The sequence below is a fragment of the Contarinia nasturtii genome, unplaced genomic scaffold (genome assembly GCF_009176525.2).
Source record: "Contarinia nasturtii isolate CC-2019 unplaced genomic scaffold, AAFC_CNas_1.1 Cnas_scaffold_1240, whole genome shotgun sequence".
Classification (NCBI taxonomy): Eukaryota; Metazoa; Arthropoda; class Insecta; order Diptera; family Cecidomyiidae; genus Contarinia; species Contarinia nasturtii.
In genome coordinates, this window is record NW_022198581.1 from 1,405,840 (window position 1) to 1,427,576 (window position 21,737).

Genomic DNA, 21,737 nt, shown 5'->3' on the forward strand with positions numbered 1-21,737 from the left:
TTTTAGGATTCCTATTAAAAAATGAATTTGTTAGGTTTCCTTATAAAATCGCAATATTTTAACAGGAATCCTAATAAATTGGCGCGCTTAAACGTCAAAGCCAACCTCACTGTGTTGAAACAAAACATGTTTTATTATTTAAAGGTTTTCTAATAAAATGTTGCCATATTATAAGGAAACCTTACAAATTAATATTTTAATAGGAATCCTAAAATGATTTGTCAGGTTTATTTTTTGTGTGAACATTTTTATTAAACAATTCCAATAATTTGAGACAGACAAATGGAATACTTTTTGTATGAAATTTTTTTCTCATAAGATATACTAACAAAAACATTTGCTTTTTCATTCGTAAAAGTTGTTATGAAATTACAAAGAAAAAATAATATGTATACAACATGTATAGAGAGGTATACACATGTTGTATACAAAGACTATTGCAAGCTGCTCAGTGGTCGTATATTCATCGGGGCAATGCTACAGTTCGCTACCTCACACATAAGTACATAAGTCAAAAGCTAAGTACCCATCGATATTTTTCTAATCTATTTGAACATATACATCGATAACTAGTTCAATTAATTAGAAGCATAGAATCTGATAGATTGTAGATAGATAAACTGAACTGAAGAGAATAAAAAACAATGAGAATCTCATTATTGTTCGTATACATGTGAGTCAGCAAGCTGTATAACTCTGCACAAATGCGGCGAATATATAGGCGCTGTGCATAAAGCACAATTTTTGGACGTTGCCTTCAGCATATTGTGCATAAAGGTACTGAAAACATGAACAATTTAATAAGTATGAGTGAGCTCATAGCTTTCAGATTTGAAATCAAATGATTTGTAAAATCAACAAATCATGCAAAAAATCATGATTTTAAATGCACAATTCAAATTTTCGCGTTACCCCTTTACAAAATTCATGATTTTGGATAGAATTTTTCTCATTTTGCTAGGGTTTTTGGATCATAGCTAAAAATTTCCTATTTTGCTAGGAGTTTTTGAGGCCAATGTATAGGAAAGGACAGTAGTTCCAAAAATAGCTGTCGCATTCAATGACGGCGCTCTTATGAAACAGCTATTTTAAAATATATGTGAAACTATACAAAATAGCTTATGGTTGGATGTGATGCCAACAGATTTCTAGTATTTTTTTACTAAGCAAACTGCATTCCACATCGAGTCAAGTTGGCAAAATATTTATGTGAAAATAAAAAAAACGTTCAAATAGTCAAGTGCCATTGGTCCTATAAATGGTGTTTTACATAATAACCATACATAAAAGTATGCTGTCGAAATACACTTTTTATCAATAATTTCTTGTATGCAGCATGGCACCATATTCAATATGCGCTACAACCAGATTTCGTTTGGGAGGAGAAGTTATTTTAGCAGACATATTGATTTTAACACTGTACAAATATCGATGAAGTTTTTTGACTCAATAATGAATGTAAAAATATTGCCCTTGTGAAAATAAAATTAAGCAGATGATATGACTAAATTCTATTTGAGCGGCTCCGCAATTTTTGCGTAATACATAATCGACTAAGGTCAATGATTTCAATTCCAGCATGTGACAATAACCACAAATATTATTAAATATATTGGTACAAATACCATATCTCGATTAAAATGAAAATATACAGACGAATTTCACTATTTTGATGCTCGAAACACGATGTTAGTTTGTCAAATGGTTGCTTGTTTAAATATTCACATGAGGGGAATTTTAATCTCGGCTATGAATGACTAAAAATAGAATGAATCACAGAGTCAAAATGAACAGTGATTAACGAGCGTTTTCATTGACCTATGATTAGAGCTTATATAAGTTGGCTACTTTCTTACTTATCTTGCCTTTTCGTTGATAAGTAACATCAGTAAAGCGCATAATGTCGACGAAATTGCGTGAAAATAATTCGACCTTTTTGTGAATATTTGTTTTGCTTGTGTGTAAAGAAGAAGAAAAAAATGAAATCCTGTATTTATACATTCTATGTAAATTTAGTCAATCTAGAATGAATTTTATAAGGTAAGTAGAGATAAGACTGTTTTCTCTTTTGGAGATAAGAATGGTGCGCATATAAGTTCACCTTGTATGTTATAGTTCAATGGTGTATATTTGGTTTCACAATGTCGTTAAAATGTACTCCAATGTTAACGTTAAGAGAACAGAATATATTGAATCAGTTTAAAAATCTATGTGACTGACTTAACCCTCTAACCAAATTTTCTGTAAAACTGAAAAAAAATAGTCGGGAATTTTTTTCTAGGATAATTATGACCTTCTAAACTCAGAAAAATCATCGTCAGCTAAAAAAAATGTCTCGGTCTATATGCCAAAAAAAACAGGCATCCTTCCCATACAAAAGGGAGATACATTTACACCGTAACCCGCAAAGCTGCCTAGAAGCACCCTTGACATTTTCAATTGTTTTCTAGAAAAAAAAATTCCCATTCCATAAATACAAAAATGGATAGATGAACACAATACATTTTCAGGAAAAAAAAGTATTCACTGTGATCGGATCACTGGAAATATATAACTTTTGGATTTTAATTTTTTTTCCGGTGAACAATAATTTTGCTTCTTCGGTTTTCAAAATTTCACACTAAAATGGTTCTGTTACCGAAACGGAAAGTCAGATTGCGTTCAAATATTCGAACGAAATGTCAGAAAAACTATAGCGAATAAGATGCCTAGTGAGTTGACCATTAATTTTTTTTTTAATTTTAAGATAAATTGAATTTTCTGAAGGCTCCCTGTAGGCAGTTGATGACGACTTGATTAACTCTTTCATTGAACTGAAATGAACGAAAGGATCAAACTCATGGCAATGAAGTTCGGCTAGAGGTTAGATAACAGGTTATGGGAATCTGGTTTATTATTTGAAATATTGTACATTCGCAAGTGGCGCTACTACAGTACTATACATCAACTGACATACAGTGTATAGAGTAACGCGAATTTATGTTACTGCACAATAGTTGAAATAATCAGAGAATTTACCAACATTGAAATTAACATCTGACAATAATTTACTGTTGATCAGATATTTTACTAGGGGGTAACCACGCTTTTTTATCCACCAACATTTAACTTTATTCTTAAAATCTGATTAAAACTCAAATATCTCAAAGTATTCAATTCTGGAAGTTGGTTTTGGTGGATCCTCAGGATCATCAGAACGCTCCCAGTTCTGGAAGTGGACTCTCAGGATGGGCCAGGGCATTGTCAAACCATAGTCTGGTCCATCCTGAGGATCCACCAAAACCCACTTCCAGAACTGGGAGCGGTTCTGATGATCCTAAAGATCCACCAAAGCCCACATCCAGAATTATTTTTAGATCAGAATATCTGACAATATCTCCCAAAAATGTAAATTTGCGTTCATATCTCTCGATAGCTCTTGAATTCGTTGAAATCTCCTGAATTTGTTTATATTTCTATATATTTAAAATCGCGGTTACCCCGTAGATATTTTGTGGATTTGTGTGTCAAACGAAATACGAACAAGTAACATTATCAGTTGAATAGAATATTATAGTGTTCAAAAATAAAGTCTTAGTTGAAAATTATCAATACCAACGGAATAGGACGCAGTTACATTTTTAACATAATGGCACTTCTTTGTTACAATATAGCAAATAAATGTGGAGATCACAAAAATGACACTGTAATGAGATAAAGTTATCTGCACAAAAAATAGCAATGTATGCCTAGATCACAGTAAATATATTGGTCAGATAAAGGTTTGCGCGAGTTTGTATATTTAATGACACCGTTATTGCTACCATGCGAAAGCATGTGCTACGATATATCTCTACAAATGTTTGTTGTACAATGAGACGAACACAAACCACGCAACCAAGTCAGTTTTATAGACATGTGAATATAAACATGTAAAAACGACGCATTTGTTAGCTAAACTATTCTAACATTTTCTATTGATGCTAATGTGAAGACGTACGTGAAATTTTATATGATTTTTTATTTACAATAGCGTCATAATCGATTTGTCATTCAACAAGTATAACTAAGCACGATACTGCGATCTCATGCAAAAAATTAAATCGCAGCGAACTGTTTGGAAAGCTGTTTTCTTCAATTTCAAAAAACTTCATCTTCACTACCGTTTGTGGCGCTACTGTAGGAGGTTTCATGCCCAAAGGTTCAATGTATGTGTGAAAATTTTATCAAGATAGAAATATTACGAAAGTTCAGTAGAATTTCGACAGAATCTTACGAAAAAAAAAGAATATAAGAATAATTTAGGAGCAAAAAAGCTTATCAGCTCTTGGTAGTCCCCTGAAAATTTCTTGGGGGTTCCCATTCCCAGTTTTTTTTGGAAGGACCCTCGGGAACTGGGTAACCGCCCATGTTAATTTATAACCAAAAAAAAAAATTCACAAACTTATATAAAAGTTTGATAAAAAATACAAGAGAGTACACTAAAACTTAATGGGGTCATGGAAATATATATCTTGCTTGCGAACACACGTGTTTTAATGTGAAAAGATATTTTGTCGATATGACGACGTATAAATTTTCGTCTGTATATACCATAAAAGTCTATAATATATACGTACATAAGCAATCTATGAGTTTTGTTTTTGAATATAAAGAGGCCAGATGTGCGAATGGTTTCTTTTTACATAATGTTACCATGGAATAGCGTTCGTGTTATTTTTCTTCGAAGAAAGGTTCCACATAAGCAACATCGAAATGCTGGGAGCATTAGTAAATTAGATAAATGGTTTCAAGCTGGAAAATGTGGCAGCTGATGTAAAACATTTGCCAAAAAGCACAGTGTGTGGCTTTACTAGATGCTTTGATAAATGTAACCTTTCCTTTTAACAGCAATTTCATAGAAATATCATCATTACGAACGGACGGCATGGTCTGTGTGTTAGCTAGAAATTTCGATTTGCCGTTAGCCGGTATGCTTAGCGCTCAATGCATTAACCATAACATGGCAACATTTTCTTTCTACATCATTCGCATATATAATATAAAATCGTAAGCGAAACCTTTGCGTTATAACATTTATTAAACTTTCTTGTATATAAACAAGTTTAATATATTACGGAGAGAGAAAAAGATCGAAAATTGGCGTTGAATTTCATATATAAAATGCTGAACGAATCGCTATATCATGTTGACTCGGTATTAAATGGAAAATGGCCAAAAATCGATCGAATGCTCGCAACCAGAACAGCCAGAAATAAAGCAACAGTACATATAGTTGATGAAATCAATGCATTTAAGAGTTCGAAGCCATTCACTGGCTGTGTATATTGCACAAAAATACAGTTTATCTATGTAAATATATTCACAAACAAATTGCATTACATTAATTCAATTGAATATATTATACTTAAAATAAACGACCTTATTTCAAACAAAATATACATGTACTATATGTATATATATTTTTCTTGTCGCAAATATAGCCAAGAATTTAGTGTTTTGCACTTTCTACAAAATTAAATTGTACATTCACGTAGAAACCAGCGCCACCTATTTTAGATTTTTAATATAGCCATTTGTCAAACTTTTGAATTAACTTTTCTGAACTGTTCCTTAAAAAATTATCTTATCATAAAAAAAAATTCCATCGACATTATTTCGAAGAGAAACAAAATAGATATTTTTTCCATATTTTTACAGTTGCACTATATAACTGTATAGCTAGCTACACATGTGTGTTTTGTAGGAAAAAATATATTCGTTTTCATTCGAGAGCATTTCGTTACTGGTGGTTTCATTTTGGTACAGCAAAAAAAAATCGATATTAAATGCCTTTTGGTACTTCTATATTTATTGTCATTTCCCTTGCTGATCATATGGAGTGCGGTATATCGTATGAACGAAGTTCTGTTTTCAGAACAGCAGTATCCAAGATATCAAATGTGAACCGAATAAAATGCGGCGCAGACGTCAGCAATAAAAATGCCTGCTAGCTATGGCATTGATAGATATAAATTGAACACATAGAACCTTGCAAAGATATAAAACACATAAATAAGCACGTATAATTCATACGTATAAGATACATGGAAGTAGGTTCAATATAAATTTTCTATATACAATGGCGAAGAGAGTTCTTTTAACTGCGTACGACTATATTTTTTAGTTGTTGCATTACATTGGACTCCCCTCAATTGAAAAATGGTACTGGTCGTTTCGTCTGAGTACACAACAATGTAATGCCAACACATTGTGAATGTATTGAGATTTATTAGTCATTCAAAACAAAAAGTAATAAAAACAATATTTTAATGACTCAAGTACAGGATATGACGTCGGAATTAATGCCAAAAGCAAACAAATAAAAATGAACTATATCTAAAGACCAGACTTTCCTATTTTCATAACAATAATATGACGATATCTCGTTTCTGTAATTTCCTTTTTTTATAAAGTAGACAAGTAAAACGCATTTTTTTGCGCTGAAACAGTCATAATTGTGCACACACGAACTTCTGTCAAAAAACAATTTTCTGACGACTTCTAGTTAGTATACTAACTACTATAGTACTAATTTACATATTTTGACCTTTCCAAGCATTTTTTTAACACCTTTTGAAAAATGTCTACTACTTTTTTATTGATCTATTTAAAAATAATAATTAAATTCATAATACCTAAATATATTGCAAACTATATCTATAAAACAGAAAGTATGTATGTATATCTGGGGTTGGCGCCCAAACGGGTCATCATAGGTAACACACCCAAACGACCATTATGGTAAATTATACGTATTTTGACCGTAATTACGCATATTTTATTGTCAAAAGACGAAAATGGACCGAAAATATAAAAAAAAAAACAATATTTGCTAGTTTTGCCAGATGGGTTGCTAGTATCTTTTATAGATTTTTTTTTTAATTTTGGGGTTTTAATTTTTTCTAGACCAAACATATCATAGAAAAATATTCAAATTTCCAACAGAATTTTAAAAAAAAATGCTTGGAACAATTCTGAATCATTATCTGATATACAATATTTGCAATAACTAAAATTATGAGGGTTATAAGTCATTTTTGTCAGACTATAAAAATCAACAGATGTGCGCAATGCGCATTGTACGCTGTATAACCTGACGTTCGTAGGTTTAGAAAATAATGAATAAATAACAAGGATTTAACATATCCAATTTAAATGACCTAATCAATCCAACCTAAATCATCCATTTCAGTCCCAAAATGTTCTAAAAATTTGTGCGCCTCATGGTTTCTATATACTGAATATCTGTTATATAGATTTATACATTGCATGGATAGATCGAGTAACATGACAACAAAAAAGCAATTTACGAACAAAGAGAGAATGAGGAAAAAAGAATGTCTTGTGAGCGGTGTATATGTCTAGATATATGTGTTTGTATTTTGTTGCTAACGTTTATTTGAATCGGTTGGTGTGCGATGCGCATTACTTGGGTTATATATATTTTTTGTACCGATTGCCCGCCGTATCGTATACGTCGCCTTTGAACGTGTGTCAGACATATTTGCACGCTCAAACGTTGCACATGTATAAGCACAGCACCACCGTCTGTCTATATAGTAAACAAAAATAAATTGTTACACAGTTTGGTTTGAAGAATTTACGTAAAACTTAAAAATATGTGTTTATTATTGCATGTGATTACAACACAAGAAAATTCTTCTAACATTACAAAATAAAAGGTGAATGCCACATTAATTTTATAGTGTAAAACTAAAAGAAAATATTATATGTGCATTTAATTCAAAGTGTATAATATCAAAGCTGTGTGTATAATAACGAATAATTTTTTTTGTTTACTAAATATCACATTTGGCTTTGTCACAAATTCTAATGTTTTTTTTGCTTGTTTCTTTTTTCCTTTTTCAATTTTTCTTGAACAAACAGAATTCGATTTTCCAAAGAGATTTTGAGACGATAATTGACTGACAAAATTTCAAATGATTTTTTGGTATTAAAACGGGGATTTCTTTTGTGGTTTTCATTCAATTAAAATGGCATCAGAAACATTGAAGGGATTTGATAATTTTCCATCTAATTTGTCATTTAGCGAACAAAATGGTAAACATTTGGATTTGATTTCACTTTTTTACGATTTTTCATTTATCTATGGTTACTTGTATGTGTATATAAATGAGAAAACTGTTGAATGAAAATCATTTTGACTTACGTTTTTTTTATTCTCTGTGTTTTTTTTAGATTTTAACGATGACAGTGAATTGCAGAGAATTTTAGAAGATTCATGCCTGGATGGACTCAATAGTGAAACTGTGAATGAGATCTCGACTGATGATACTTATGAAAATAATGATGTTAATATCGATGATACGAATGATGTAGAAACAATCGAATCCGTCCCAATAAAAAGCGTTTCAAATATCGTTTATCAGCCCATTGAAAAGCTTAGAATTGCCATTCCACCGATGTCATCACCGAGTAGTATGCATTCATCGTCCTCGGAAGGCAATTCGCCGGTTCGATCGAAAAAGAATAAAAAACGTTTTTGCATTAAATGTAGCATACGTTTTAAGCATACCGCTGATTGGTTAAAACATTTAGAAAGACATATTAGTTTGCCATCGGTAAAACTAACTGAATTGAACACAAACAATCCATACTATAAAGAATATCTTAGCCGTTGTAATGGCGCTACGAAACGACCGTCGAATGACACCGATGTATTAAAGATTAAATTGAAAATTCCACGTACCGAAACTTCCCAACAAAATCCAAATGAAAAAGAAACAACTTCCGATGTATTAAATCCAATAAGAGAGCCAACATCACCACTAACAACCAATGGACCTCGCATTCGTGTGATCAGAGCGGAAGAAATAAAACAAAGTCCACCAAGCCCGCCATTTCGAACGAGTCTGCCTGAAAATGCAATGGTTTCAGTTCCGTCAGAAAATCGAATTCAATATGAGTGCCCAACGCTCGATGGTCTACATCAGTTTGCCGAAGATGCTTTGAATGAAGAATCAGCCGCCCGAATATTAAAGCAATTACTTGAAACACCAAACGAACCACCTGAATCTAATGAATTGGATGCCGAACCAAATGAATTTATATCAATCGATCGTTTGGCACATACGTGCAATATATGCAATCAAAAATATCCTGATATTAATTTCTTACATGAACATCAGCGTCTAACTGGCCATGGAATTCGAAATTATTCACTTGCTTCGATGCTTGAACCCATTCAAGAAATGACCGTTGATCCATTGCATCCATATCGTCCACCGCAAACAAGTCGACTCGAACACTTGTTAGCACAATCAAAAAGTCTGCCGTCACAACAACAACATCAACCACCACCACCGCCACCAATGTATGGCCAACCGGCGGTACTTCCAATACATCAAATGGAAAATCAAGTTCGGGCATTTGGAAACATAAATCAAATGCAAAACCGACCACGTTTTCCAATGCCATCGTCATCAAGACATCCATCACATTATCCAATGCATCGATTTATGTCACCATCACAAATGGTCAGACCAAATGGAATTAATCCAAATCAACCGGTCAACATGACACCGTTTCTTGAAATGAGCCCAGATATGTACAATCCACGACAAACAACCGGCAATATTCCGCAAATGAATGGAGATAGCATGAATGCATTCAATCGACCTCCAAATCAAATGACGAACCATTTTATGTCTCAACAACGACCGTTAATGCAACGATTTCCATTGCAACAACAGCCGATACATCATTCGCAACAACAACAACACCACCAACGTCCTCCTCCGATGAACGGACAGTTTATGCATCCACCTCGAAATCTTCCTCCATGTCCGACCCGACCAAATATGGCTTCTGGTATTCAACAGGCACTCCAAAGGAAAGCAATGCCACTGAGTCCAATTGAACAGCATCATCAACAAAAACAGCAACAGCACAACCTTCATCATCAACAACAACAACAACAACAGCAGCATCAGCAGCAGCAGCAGCAACAACAACAACAAAAACAAGCTCAAGAAAAGGCTCGTTTCGAGCAAATGTTTCGAGCACGAGACCTTGAAAATCGACCATTTATATCAAACGCACCACGAACCGAAGGACTTCCTGTGATTGAATCGGTACAAAGTGGTGCGATTACGCTCAATTCAACAACGAAAAAACAATCGACCGACTCGGCACCGACAACGATACAAATCAACGATCAAATAACGCTCAGCGTAAAAAACAAAGAACCATCGGTAACAATTCAACCAACTGAAAGACATAAAACGCCGCCAGTAGTTGATGGTAATTCGATGGCAAATATATTGGTAAATCGTGGTATTACAGTGAAATCAACATCAAAACTATTAGAAAAACCGAAGACACCCGATGATTCGAATAAAACGCCGTATGCAACAACCGAAGCAGCTGTACAAAAATTACAAATGAATAATTCAGTAAGTATCATATCGAAGAAGAAAGTTGTTACCCCGCCATTGGCTACAGCTACATCGGCAACTGAAGAAACAATTGATTTATCAAATGATGATGATACTCCATCGTTCAAATCATTCAAACGGCCAGAAAAGATAGCACCAAAACCAGGCACCACACAAATCAAGTGCTCCGTAAAAAATTGCCAAATGAGATTCGCCAATTTAAAATCGTTGCGTGAACATGAGCAAGATGTGCACAAAATATCACGCATCAGTAAATTTAAATGCACCATTTGTTCATTACGGTTTATATCGTCGGAGGCAGTTAGAGCCCATATCCGGCGAATGCATGCAGGCCAAATAAAATCACAGCCCGAATTCGGCATACCAATTGTAAACTTTAACAATTCAAATATTCGCAAGAAAATGTTATCGCTTGGATTTACCAATTTTTTGCCAATTACTAATATTCGCGATGAAAAATCAACGGAAGTATTTGGCATGCCAGTTATTAATATCAATGGGCCAACGATCAATAATTTAAAAAATCTATTCAACATTGATTCAACGAAATTGATGCCGATATCAATGCGCACCATTCCAAGGCCAAAAGTTCAGCCAACCTCTATTTTGAATCGATTCCCGGTGAAACCATCGACGCCACAGTCAACACCATTAATGCCATCAACCAATTCAAACGCACAAACAAATACCGAAACCGTATCTTCAACATTAACACAAAACTAGATTTTTTCAAATCGAAAAATGAATGAATTTATGTTCCTAAGAAATAAGACTAAGCATCAAAAGAGAATTAAATACAATTAATTTATAAATTATCAAACAAAATAGCAATTATAATGTAATCCTTTTGTTGTTAAGAAACAATTTACATTTTATTTTTGCATGGCAAGAAACAAACAAATCCAACAAAAAATAAATACGACATGAAATCAAAAATTCTTCATGATTCAATTGAATAAAAAAATAAAACATATCTTTATCAATTTTAAATTAAGTCTTTTCTTTAATCGGAAGAAAATTTAATTTTAAAATATTGCTGAACTATTTTTTTTCGCAGATTAAAATGATCCAATACTTTGATTTGGCCTAAATAGTCAACAAGTGTTTAAAACATCTAAATTTATCAACAAGCATCACGTTTTTTTTTTTTGGTTTTTTTACTGAAAAAATGTCACGCTTTTTTCGGTTAAATTTGATATAAAATTGTGTGTGAAATTTCGAAAAATCGTCAATCAAATTTCCAAACATCTGAGTCAAAGAAAGCGTGATGCTTGCTGACTATTTTGAACCGTTGTTATCTCCATGTGATGTCAAGCAAATATAAAAAAAATAGTTCATGAAATCATTTCAACAGAAGAAAAATTGCTATGGTGACAAAGAAAATTCTAGAACATGAAACGTTTCTGATGTTGATATGTTGCCGTATCAGTTTTGTTTTGAAGATAACTTCCCAGGAGAAAAACTATATTCGCACTGAAATAAACTTCAAATCTATGACGACATCATACATATCCACTCATGTGTAATGTATTCTCAACATTCCGATAGTTCTCTCTGGAGAAAAGCATGCCGCAAAAATGTTCATAGTCATCAACAGATTAAATTTTATAAAAGTAATTGCTTTCGTTGTGCTTTTTAAATTATTTCCGTAGATGATGACATTGACATGAACTATATTTGATGCTGCAGAGCACCCTATAGGGGCTTATGTCAAATTTGAAGGGAAATTTATTATGTTCAGACATATTGAGATATTTTCAGCCAGCTGAATCAGCTCAGGCTGCTATCGTCAGGAGCTGAAATGGAGTGAAGACAATACAAGTGATTGTTATGTTGTTTGTAAGAATGGAAGTGAAATATAACAATCACTTCTATTGTTTTCACTCTATTTCAGCTGATTTAGCTGGCTGAAAATATCTCAATATAATGTCTGTAAATAATTAAAATTATAGAATTTTCTTTTTATGCTGATGTAAAATCTTATTGCTTTATTCATAGCAAACGCCTTCGAAAACCATGTGTTCATCAGATAAACTTCATCTTCAGCCTCATTAATGTCGCAACTGGAAATTTATTTTTATAGCAAGATCTAGCCAATATTCCACGATTTTCGTTTGCATATTCCGCAATATCAGCCTTGGGTGTAGACAATATAATGTTACAATACTTACGATTCCTCACTATAATTTCTATTTCAATATGACTAGGGGACATTCATACTAGAAAAACTAGTGAAACTAGCAGCAACTAGCAGCGACTAGCAAGCACTAGCGTATTATAGTCCAAAGCAAATGAATTGAGGCATGTAAAATATATTGTAGCATGCGTAAGTCGCTTGCAAACGAACCAAGTGAATAGCGGAGACGCACGAAAACGAAGTGAAGGAATAGCGACAACGAACGTTGTTATCCGTTGCCGCAATACACTCACTTCGCTATCGTGCGTCTCCGCTATTCACTTGGTTCGTTTACAAGCGACTTAAGCGACTTGTTTCTTTTATGTATCATACGATACGTCTAGGTAATTTCAAAACACTAGAAAAACTAGCAGCTACTAGTAGCACTAGTGTACTCACTAGTAATACTACTAAGCGATTAGCGAATACGAAAGTAAAACTAGCTTACTAGAATTGCTACGAATGTCCCCTAGCAATATGAGATAAACTTGTTCGGCAAGAAAGGTCCGTTTCTCTCAAACATTTTTTGGGATTCCAACATGCAAACTAAATCATTTAAAACATTGATTTTTTTTTAATCACATTTTTTATTAAAACCACTCTTAATATTAATATGAAAACAAAATATTTATTTACCATTTCGACGCAATGTTTTAATCAGAATTTTTCTATCAATAAAAATTTATAACTTTGACATTCACTTCAAACATGCCATTGAGACTTTTTACATTTACTTGAAAATCATATGGCGACTCGCAAATAATTCGACCCTTATTGACTCGTATAATTTACATGAGACTCTAAGAAGTCAATTCAGTCATAATTATAGCTCCTTGATTTGCTGTTGATTGCTGAATTTTTAATTTCAGATTTATTACAAAGTAGTACTAACTACAGACTAAAACTAAAACAAACTATAAGTAATACACACTGTAAGTAAGTCGTATTTAATTATTTTTTTATACAATGTAGAAACGCAATATGATAATTGTCGAATGTGTATTATAATTGCACACAATAGTTGACTATCGATTAGATAATAAAGCAAAACTGGATTTATATTCCGCAAATAAATAATCGTAACAGTGCACACGCTTTAATGATTGAAATGACACCGATTTTTGTTGCTATTGCCATAATTATCAAGCGAAATATTCAAAGAGATTAGCGCTTGGTGAGGGAATTTTCTTAATATATAGAGACTACAATATATTCTCGTGGTAATGTATTATCGTATTACAACTTTCATTTCAAGAGCCGGGAAAACATGTCAGCTTGTCTTAATGAAATTATCATAAAATGATGAAATCGATTATTAATCATTTGGATTTTAAAAATGCGAAAATTTTCAATGAAATTCAAATGCATTCAAATTTATGTACGATCGAAGAACACAAGGTCTTTGTTCCAGAGTTATTCTTCGAAGCAAATCCATCTCTTTAAAAGAAAACAGACTGATTTATTTGTTCAGCAGTTGCTATTATTTCGTTCAAGATGAATGCTTTGAAAAGATATTTGATTTTTGGACAAATTTTCGTACTTTATATCCAATTTAGCATTGGATGTGGTGGCCGACATTCTGAGTAAGCAAACAAAAATTATTTGGTAAGAAAACAAAGTAAAAGTATAAGAAAACAAAGTAAAAGTGATTGAATGTAGCGTATAGGGAGTAGCATACAAATAGAATAGTGAAACAACTGAAGCGAACATTACAAAAGTGATGTAAATCATACGTGTGAATCTTATCATTATACTCGTATCTGTTCTCGCAGTAAGACGTTGAAACATTAACTCGTTTGACATCACAATGTCACATTTTCATTTTCACATGATGTTTGTCAATCGAAACTGAATATATGTATTTTGTTTCAGCGATAAACTTCGGAAAAAGGTTGAACCAATCGAGAAATGGCTTAAAGGAGATCATCCCAAGAATTCTGACGTAACAAAAAGCATTGAAAAGTCTTTGAAGTATTTGGAGAAAAAATGCGGAAAAGAAGTGTAAACGAATTTTATTTACGACATTCGCAAAACATTGTAATTCTTCAATTTTCTTTTGTATTGAAGTGCTTCGTGTACAAATGACGCTGCGTTCGTTTACAATGCTTACTTTGAGTTGGAAACAAATGAAATGGCATCGAGCATTGCGGACACCAATTTTAAGAAATTGGCCAAAATAATCTCACCCGAAATGGCTTTTCGTGGTTATCTCAATAGCTTAACAAATGACATCGCACTTGTCGATATTCATAATGAAAAAATCGATTTGGAGATTGAGATTAACTTGATGCTCAGCATATCAACGGCACGACAACTAGACGAAAAAATTCGGTAACGTTGATAATGTTGCCACGTTTACAACATTCTCGAATCCATATACAATATGTTTTTTAATGTTCTAGGTCAAAGTATTTAGTTCATATCATGAGATTTGTTGTGAATGCATTTGCTAAAAATCGTATTCAATTCAAAAATATAAGAAGAGAATTCGAAAAGTTTATGAAACATAACAATATTCCAACACGACTTAAGTAAGTACGGTTTTGTTAGCCTGAGCTCATTGGACATAATGGCTATGAAATTATTTCAGTGACACGATGAATTATCTTTCGCCGTCGTTTACGCGATTCCCCAAAGATGTTCGTGCTGAGAAAAACACTCTGACAACTGACCACAACCTCGAATATTATGAGAATATCATGTTTGTTATCACTGGTTTTGCATTCATAGGAAACAAAGACATCGCACCGAATTAGTAAGAAATGGATTTTTGTCGGAAAAATTGTAACAAATATTCCACGAGCCACGTTCATTTTTTTTGGCTTCATTTTAGCACACCAGACCTTATCAATACGGAAAATGTTACGAAATTGTTTTTAATCATTTTACATGCTTACATTTTATATGGCACTCATATGAATCTTATGATGTTCGATGCTTTTTCGGCGGTGCTGAGAAACTATCAACATCACGAGAACAATCTTCACTCCAAACTAAAGTATGTACCGAATAACATAATCATTGTTTTATTATTTTCGAATGAAATTGACACAATTTTAGTCTTTTTGATTCTGCACTTTTGCTACAAAAATTTGGCAATCGATTTGCTTTAAATGGATTTGAAAGAAAATTAGACACGTACAAATATGAAAAAAATTTGTGTACACTGTTTTTAAAAGGTCATCTAAAAATGAATTCAATGAATGAGTAAGTGAAAAAAATTTCTTTAAACAAATCATTCGAATAAACCATTTTTTATTTAAAAAAAAAAACAGAATTATGGCTTCGAAATTTTACAAAGACTATCGATTGGCCTTAAACGATTTACGGAATGCTATATCTGCCATAGAAACAAGATACGAAGTTGAAAAAACCAAATTTCATATACTACAAAACGTTGAATTCGTCGCCAAAGCCAATCGGTAAAACAATAAATTTCGCTTCTTTTGTTGAGTAATTGTAGTAATTGTTGTTGATTGCAGCGAGTATTTGGAGAATCAAATCAATATTTTAAAATCAATTGCTGGTCGATTGAAAAGAACAGATACAAAAGTGGCACTGATTGAAATTGATTGGCAATTGAAGAAAGTTCACAATGTGCTTATGGAGATGAATGTCGAAGATCTAACGTAAATTATAACATTTAAATTTTTAAATCAACGATCATTATAATATTCTTTTAATAAATTACAGTTGGCTCGATTATGTTGACGTAATGAAATTCTATTTACTATTGACAGTGCCGCCATCCTCCTATGGTGGATGTATTAATAATGCACCCGATAATAAAATAATGAACACTTATAAAGATGAAGTAATCCAGAAATGGCCAAAGTTCAACCAATTGATGAATGAAGCGTAATTTCGTTGAAATTTCAACCATTACTTTCGAGGTTTTTTTCAGATTTCTTTTTCAATTGCAGTTTAGATAAAGCCAATCAGAATGCAAATGGAGTGTATAATGTGATTTTTAATCCAAAGCAAATTAGGTGCTTAAATGATAAATTTTAACGAACATGATTTGTGATGAAGTGTCTCAATTCTTTTCAGCGTGACTAATGTGGATTGGTTGGTATTTGAAAATGCATTTAACACCCGAGAAGGTTCAATAGAGAATAATATGCTCATATTTTTACTCGCACATATTTATCCCACACAAATCAATAGTTTGATCAGGTATAAAGATTTTGATCCACCTCAATGTTGAATCATTTTTATATGAGATTCAGGTGTGATTTCGAAATGACTGAAATAATGTTGGTTTATTGTTTTAACATGATTTTTATTGATTTTTTTTCCCTTGATTGAACATTTTGATGGATGGGTTTCAACTATGATTCACCAGGTGATACAGAAAATTGAATAGTATTTGAGAATTGAAGAAAAAAAATTAATTATTTTTTTCATTTTTTGCGATTTTTCACCATTTACATGGGCGGCTTGTATGAAAAACACGGAAGACGACTGAAATGGCAAACGTCAAATACATAGGACGAGCCTAAAAGTGTCTTTTATATGTATTTATATGCAAACGTCATTCTCTGAACTTTAGAAGAATCCCCCTACACTAATGTAAGAGGAACTAGAAGAAATGGTGAGGAACTAGAAGAAATGGTTTGTGCATTGGATAAATTTCCACTATTGTATATTACATAAGACATGAACCACCACACATTTTCATTAGTTCGATGTTTATAGGATAGATACAACGCCATTCAATGTCTGACAACTATACTTGTCCTATGGTCAAATATATACGGACCTAAAACAGTGCCATTTCAGCGGTCTTCCGTGTTTTTCATACAAACCTCCCATGTAGATAGTAAAAAATCTCGAAAAATGCAAAAATAATTAAAAAAAAAATTCTTCGATTTACAAATACTACTCAATTTTCTATATCACCTGGTGAAATCAGAATGAAAAAAATCGCATTCATTATCATCTAAATCACGATCTGGACTTTTTTCACTGTTTGAGTGCTCTATACCGAGTCTCCGAGAGTTTCATATAAAGTTGCTATGTGATGCCTATTGAATAGTAAGCGAATACCAATCGTTATTGAATCAATAGGCATCATTTGGCTATTGCAAGGCGAGATTATATGAAACTCTCGGAGACTCGATATAGAGCACAAAAAGTGAAAGAAAAAACATTTTTTTTCTCAATTCTCGAACACCACTAAATGGTAAACTAGAAAAATCAAGAAAAAAGTGAAAAAAAATCTCAATCATAAATTGAGTTATAATAATACTCAATCAAGAAAAAAAGTGATTTTATTTTCAATTTTTTTCTTCATCGACTTTTACTTTCACTTTTTTCCTTGATTGAGTATTATTTTCATAACACTTTATGATTGAGATTTTTTTTAACTTTCTACCATTATCTACTTTTATTCTAAGCGGTTCAATTGATGGTTAGCATTCGAAATGTAGAATCGAGGGAAAGAAACTTAATAAAAACTTTGAACAGTAGTATAACAACTTTTTCAAGGCTTCTCGTTATTCGCACTGAATGACACTGTTCTGAAGTAATGCCAAATAATATAATAATAAGATGCTCAGCATGTAAAAATCACAGACATTAGGCTCGAGCTATGCATATAGCGGCTGCTATTTTATAGGTGCTATAATTCGTGTGCTGTGTGTAACACCGAGTAGGAATATCATAGCCTACTTTTCTTTTGTACATTTGAATGTGAGTAGGAGAGAGATGTAGCAAATAGCGCACAATATGCATAAATGCATTAAAACGAGATAAATAGCAGCCGCTATATCCATAGCTCAAACCTAATGTCTGAAAAATCAGCATGTATAAAGGCTTCTTCATTAAATGATACAAATTAATCAAAATGAAAGTCCCGATGAAGGGAATAATATGACTTTAAAACAATTTTCAGAAAAATGGTCGATACTGCAAGAATGTCAAAGGGTACATTCGTACTTGAACAAGTTCTGAAAGCAGCTATCTTATGCTCAAAGTATACACACGATATATCTAAAAAATTCCGTCAAAAATATTCATTGAACATTTATTTATTAAACAAAAAAAATGTATACTACTTTTTATAGAACACCAGCACTAGACGAAAAACTAATTACCGACATTGCAAATTTCTACACCGAATTTATGGTCTACTATCATGTAACTTTAGAGTCTGATTTGGATACAAAAGTGATAGATAATTTATTTAGTGAATTTTATATTGAACACCAACACGTTATCCGTTCCAAACAATTGAAATTCTATCTTGAGCATCCCGATTATATCGATTATAAGCCAATAATCTTCGTTAGCCACAAGTACTTACTAACGTTTTCTCTTTTTTTTTTCTAAAATTGTTTCATGCCATTAAACAAAGTATGCAAATTTTCAGAAATCGCATTGACATGTGCAATCGTTTAATGGAAAAAATCGAAAAAAACCTTGGCCGACCGGGAAATTATTTCAATCGAATCAATACTGTTCTCTTGAAGTTGGTTTTAATGATTCGAAATCGGTATGTTGTCTTCGATTGTAAACTATTGTAGAAGGTTTCGAATTTTCGGTTAATTTTTTTTCAGTGTGCCAGACGTTATAACGTCAAATGAAATGAAGCATATTATGAAAGTTTATTTGGATCTTCATCAACTTGATAATGCATTCGATTGGAATGACGAAAGTTTTGATATAGTTTTTCAAAACTTTCACATGAAATTCAAACAACATATCGCTCTATCATTGGAGTAAGTATAGTTTCTCTTCTCATGGTGAAAACGCTACAATAAAAGTGTGTAAAAATTTTTGTTTAGTATATTTTGTTCTTAAGTTTTTTTTCTGTTTTTATAATTAATTATCATTTGGTAATAATATTTCATTGGATAAATGCCTTTTTTTGCTTCCAGAGATGAACAAAATATGCGTAAAATTGAGACACTTGGAAATGCATCCGATTGTATATTTGTAAATTTTCTAGAGAAGATCTTCTTGCTTTATTTGATGAGCGTAAATAGTCGCAGGTAATAAGGAGCCCTTATTACAAGAGGCATTACATTTTTTAAATTATTTTAAATTGGTCTAGTGTTAACCGAAGTGCTGTCAGGAATGATGTTAAAAATATTTTAAAGTTGCGACAAGCACTAATCAAGCGAAAATATCTGAGTCTAGTGGTTCAAAAGTCGCAACAGACATTTTTCGAAATTCACGCTGTTGAAATTGGCGAAGTGATGAAAATTAATGGTATCAATAACACAATTTATCCTGATGCGAATCCAGTTGTGGGCTTTACTACAGAGTTAGCCCAATTGATGGTGTAAGACAATTATATAATGTGCATCATAATATTCCAATTTATTGATGGGAGTTTTATTTGAATAGCAATTCCGTGGCATATCAGGATAGGGACAGGGTTCAGATCGAAAATGCAAACTCTATAAAATTGACGTACTCATTGCTGAAAATTATTTATACAAGCCTTTTGGCTGGAAATGATCAAATCAAACTTTTCGACAGCACCAACGCAAATGGCATGCAATCAAGAGTTCAAACAGCAATAAGAAGCACTTTGGGAGCCGGAGATTATATTCTAACAAGAAAATGGCCGATGCAAAAACATGAATCAATTGAACATTCAATGAAGTCATATGTCCTTGAATTTGCTAAACAATTCAAAATTTAAAGCACTTAACATAATATTTGTTAAGAATTCCAATTATTCAACAGAAGAAAAAATTAAATGAAATAAACGAATTCGAAATTGTACTAGGGGGAGATTGCGTGCATATAGTCGTGATTTATTGACAAATATTTGCGACACATTGGTTTATATTCGTATACGAATATGAACCACTTTTTTCAAATATGCCACCAATATATTCCACTATATTATATAAAATACTCTTGTAAATACTAGAGTACAAGTACTTGCTAGAGTACAAATGGTAAAATACAATATATACTGAAAAGAAAATGTTTCAATGAAAAACCGAAAAAATGGTTTTTTCTTGATTTGTATAATTAAAAAAAAATGTTTTATTTTATTTTTTATTGTGTGTTTTATTTATTTATTTATCCGTGGATTATGTACATTAAACTAATTTTGAACAATAAGTTCACTGTGCAAGAGTACTAGATTTGTACTAAAACTAGTACTAAAATCTAGTACCAAATATCAACGAAAATTTAATACTTGACATAACCTCTTTTTTGACCACATTTATTCTAGTAAATTTTTTTAAATATTCTAAGTTTTAAATAAAATATTTTTAAAATATGTGAAAAGAAACTTACCATGTTTGAGACGCTTCAAATAAATGTGGTCAAAAAAGAGGTACGATATGAATATCATGCTATTTGGGACATTTCAATTTTGTGACTACAAAAATTTGTCTTTTTAATATTTTCCCTCAAATATAGAGCTCTCCTCTTTTGATATTTAGATGTCTACATTTGAGGAAAAACTATATTTTGATATTTTAGATGTCTACACTTGAGGGAAAATCTAGGGGGAAACCACGCTTTTTTATCCATCAACATTAACTTTGTTCTTAAAATCTGATTAAAACTGAAATATCTCAAAGTATTCAATTCTGGAAGTTGGTTTTGGTGGTTCCTCAGGATCATCAGAACGCTCCCAGTTCTGAAGTGGACTCTCAGGATGGGCCAGGGCATTGTCAAACCATAGTCTGGTCCATCCTGAGGATCCACCAAAACCCACTTCCAGAACTGGGAGCGGTTCTGATGATCCTAAAGATCCACCAAAGCCCACATCCAGAATTATTTTTAGATCAGAATATCTGACAATATCTCCCAAAAATGTAAATTTGCGTTCATATCTCTCGATAGCTCTTGAATTCGTTGAAATCTCCTGAATTTGTTCATATTTCTATATATTTAAAAGCGCGGTTACCCCCTAGGGGAAAATATTGAAGAGCCAAATTGTTGTTGTCACAAAATTGAAATGTACCAATAGCACAATATTCATATCGTTCTATCAATAGTATCACGATATATCACTAGCGTCATTCTTCGAAATAAATGTGAATATGATTGATTTTATCCATAGGACTCCGATATAAATGTGAATATGATTGATTTTAACCATAGGACTTCGATATAAAAGTGAATTTGATTGATTTTATCCATAG

At 32.4% G+C, this 21,737-nt stretch overlaps 2 protein-coding genes across 2 annotated transcripts; both read left to right on the plus strand.

Annotated features, from left to right (window-relative positions):
- The first annotated feature begins 7,534 nt into the window (after positions 1 to 7,534).
- LOC116345306 (alpha-protein kinase 1-like) lies at positions 7,535 to 11,356 on the plus strand. The gene is made up of 3 exons (XM_031774558.1): positions 7,535 to 7,703; positions 7,909 to 8,082; positions 8,221 to 11,356. Exons 2-3 carry the CDS (start codon positions 8,016 to 8,018, stop codon positions 11,160 to 11,162), a joined length of 3,009 nt encoding a protein of 1,002 aa, XP_031630418.1. The 5' UTR covers positions 7,535 to 7,703; positions 7,909 to 8,015; the 3' UTR covers positions 11,163 to 11,356.
- A 2,743-nt stretch (positions 11,357 to 14,099) lies between these two features.
- Positions 14,100 to 20,629, plus strand: LOC116345245. The gene is made up of 19 exons (XM_031774464.1): positions 14,100 to 14,198; positions 14,488 to 14,616; positions 14,683 to 14,946; positions 15,018 to 15,146; positions 15,206 to 15,370; positions 15,449 to 15,613; positions 15,676 to 15,822; positions 15,891 to 16,037; positions 16,098 to 16,244; positions 16,309 to 16,473; positions 16,539 to 16,604; positions 16,666 to 16,791; positions 18,512 to 18,592; positions 18,684 to 18,914; positions 18,989 to 19,111; positions 19,176 to 19,337; positions 19,497 to 19,610; positions 19,673 to 19,903; positions 19,969 to 20,629. Exons 1-19 carry the CDS (start codon positions 14,110 to 14,112, stop codon positions 20,267 to 20,269), a joined length of 2,982 nt encoding a protein of 993 aa, XP_031630324.1. The 5' UTR covers positions 14,100 to 14,109; the 3' UTR covers positions 20,270 to 20,629.
- Positions 20,630 to 21,737: the final 1,108 nt, after the last annotated feature.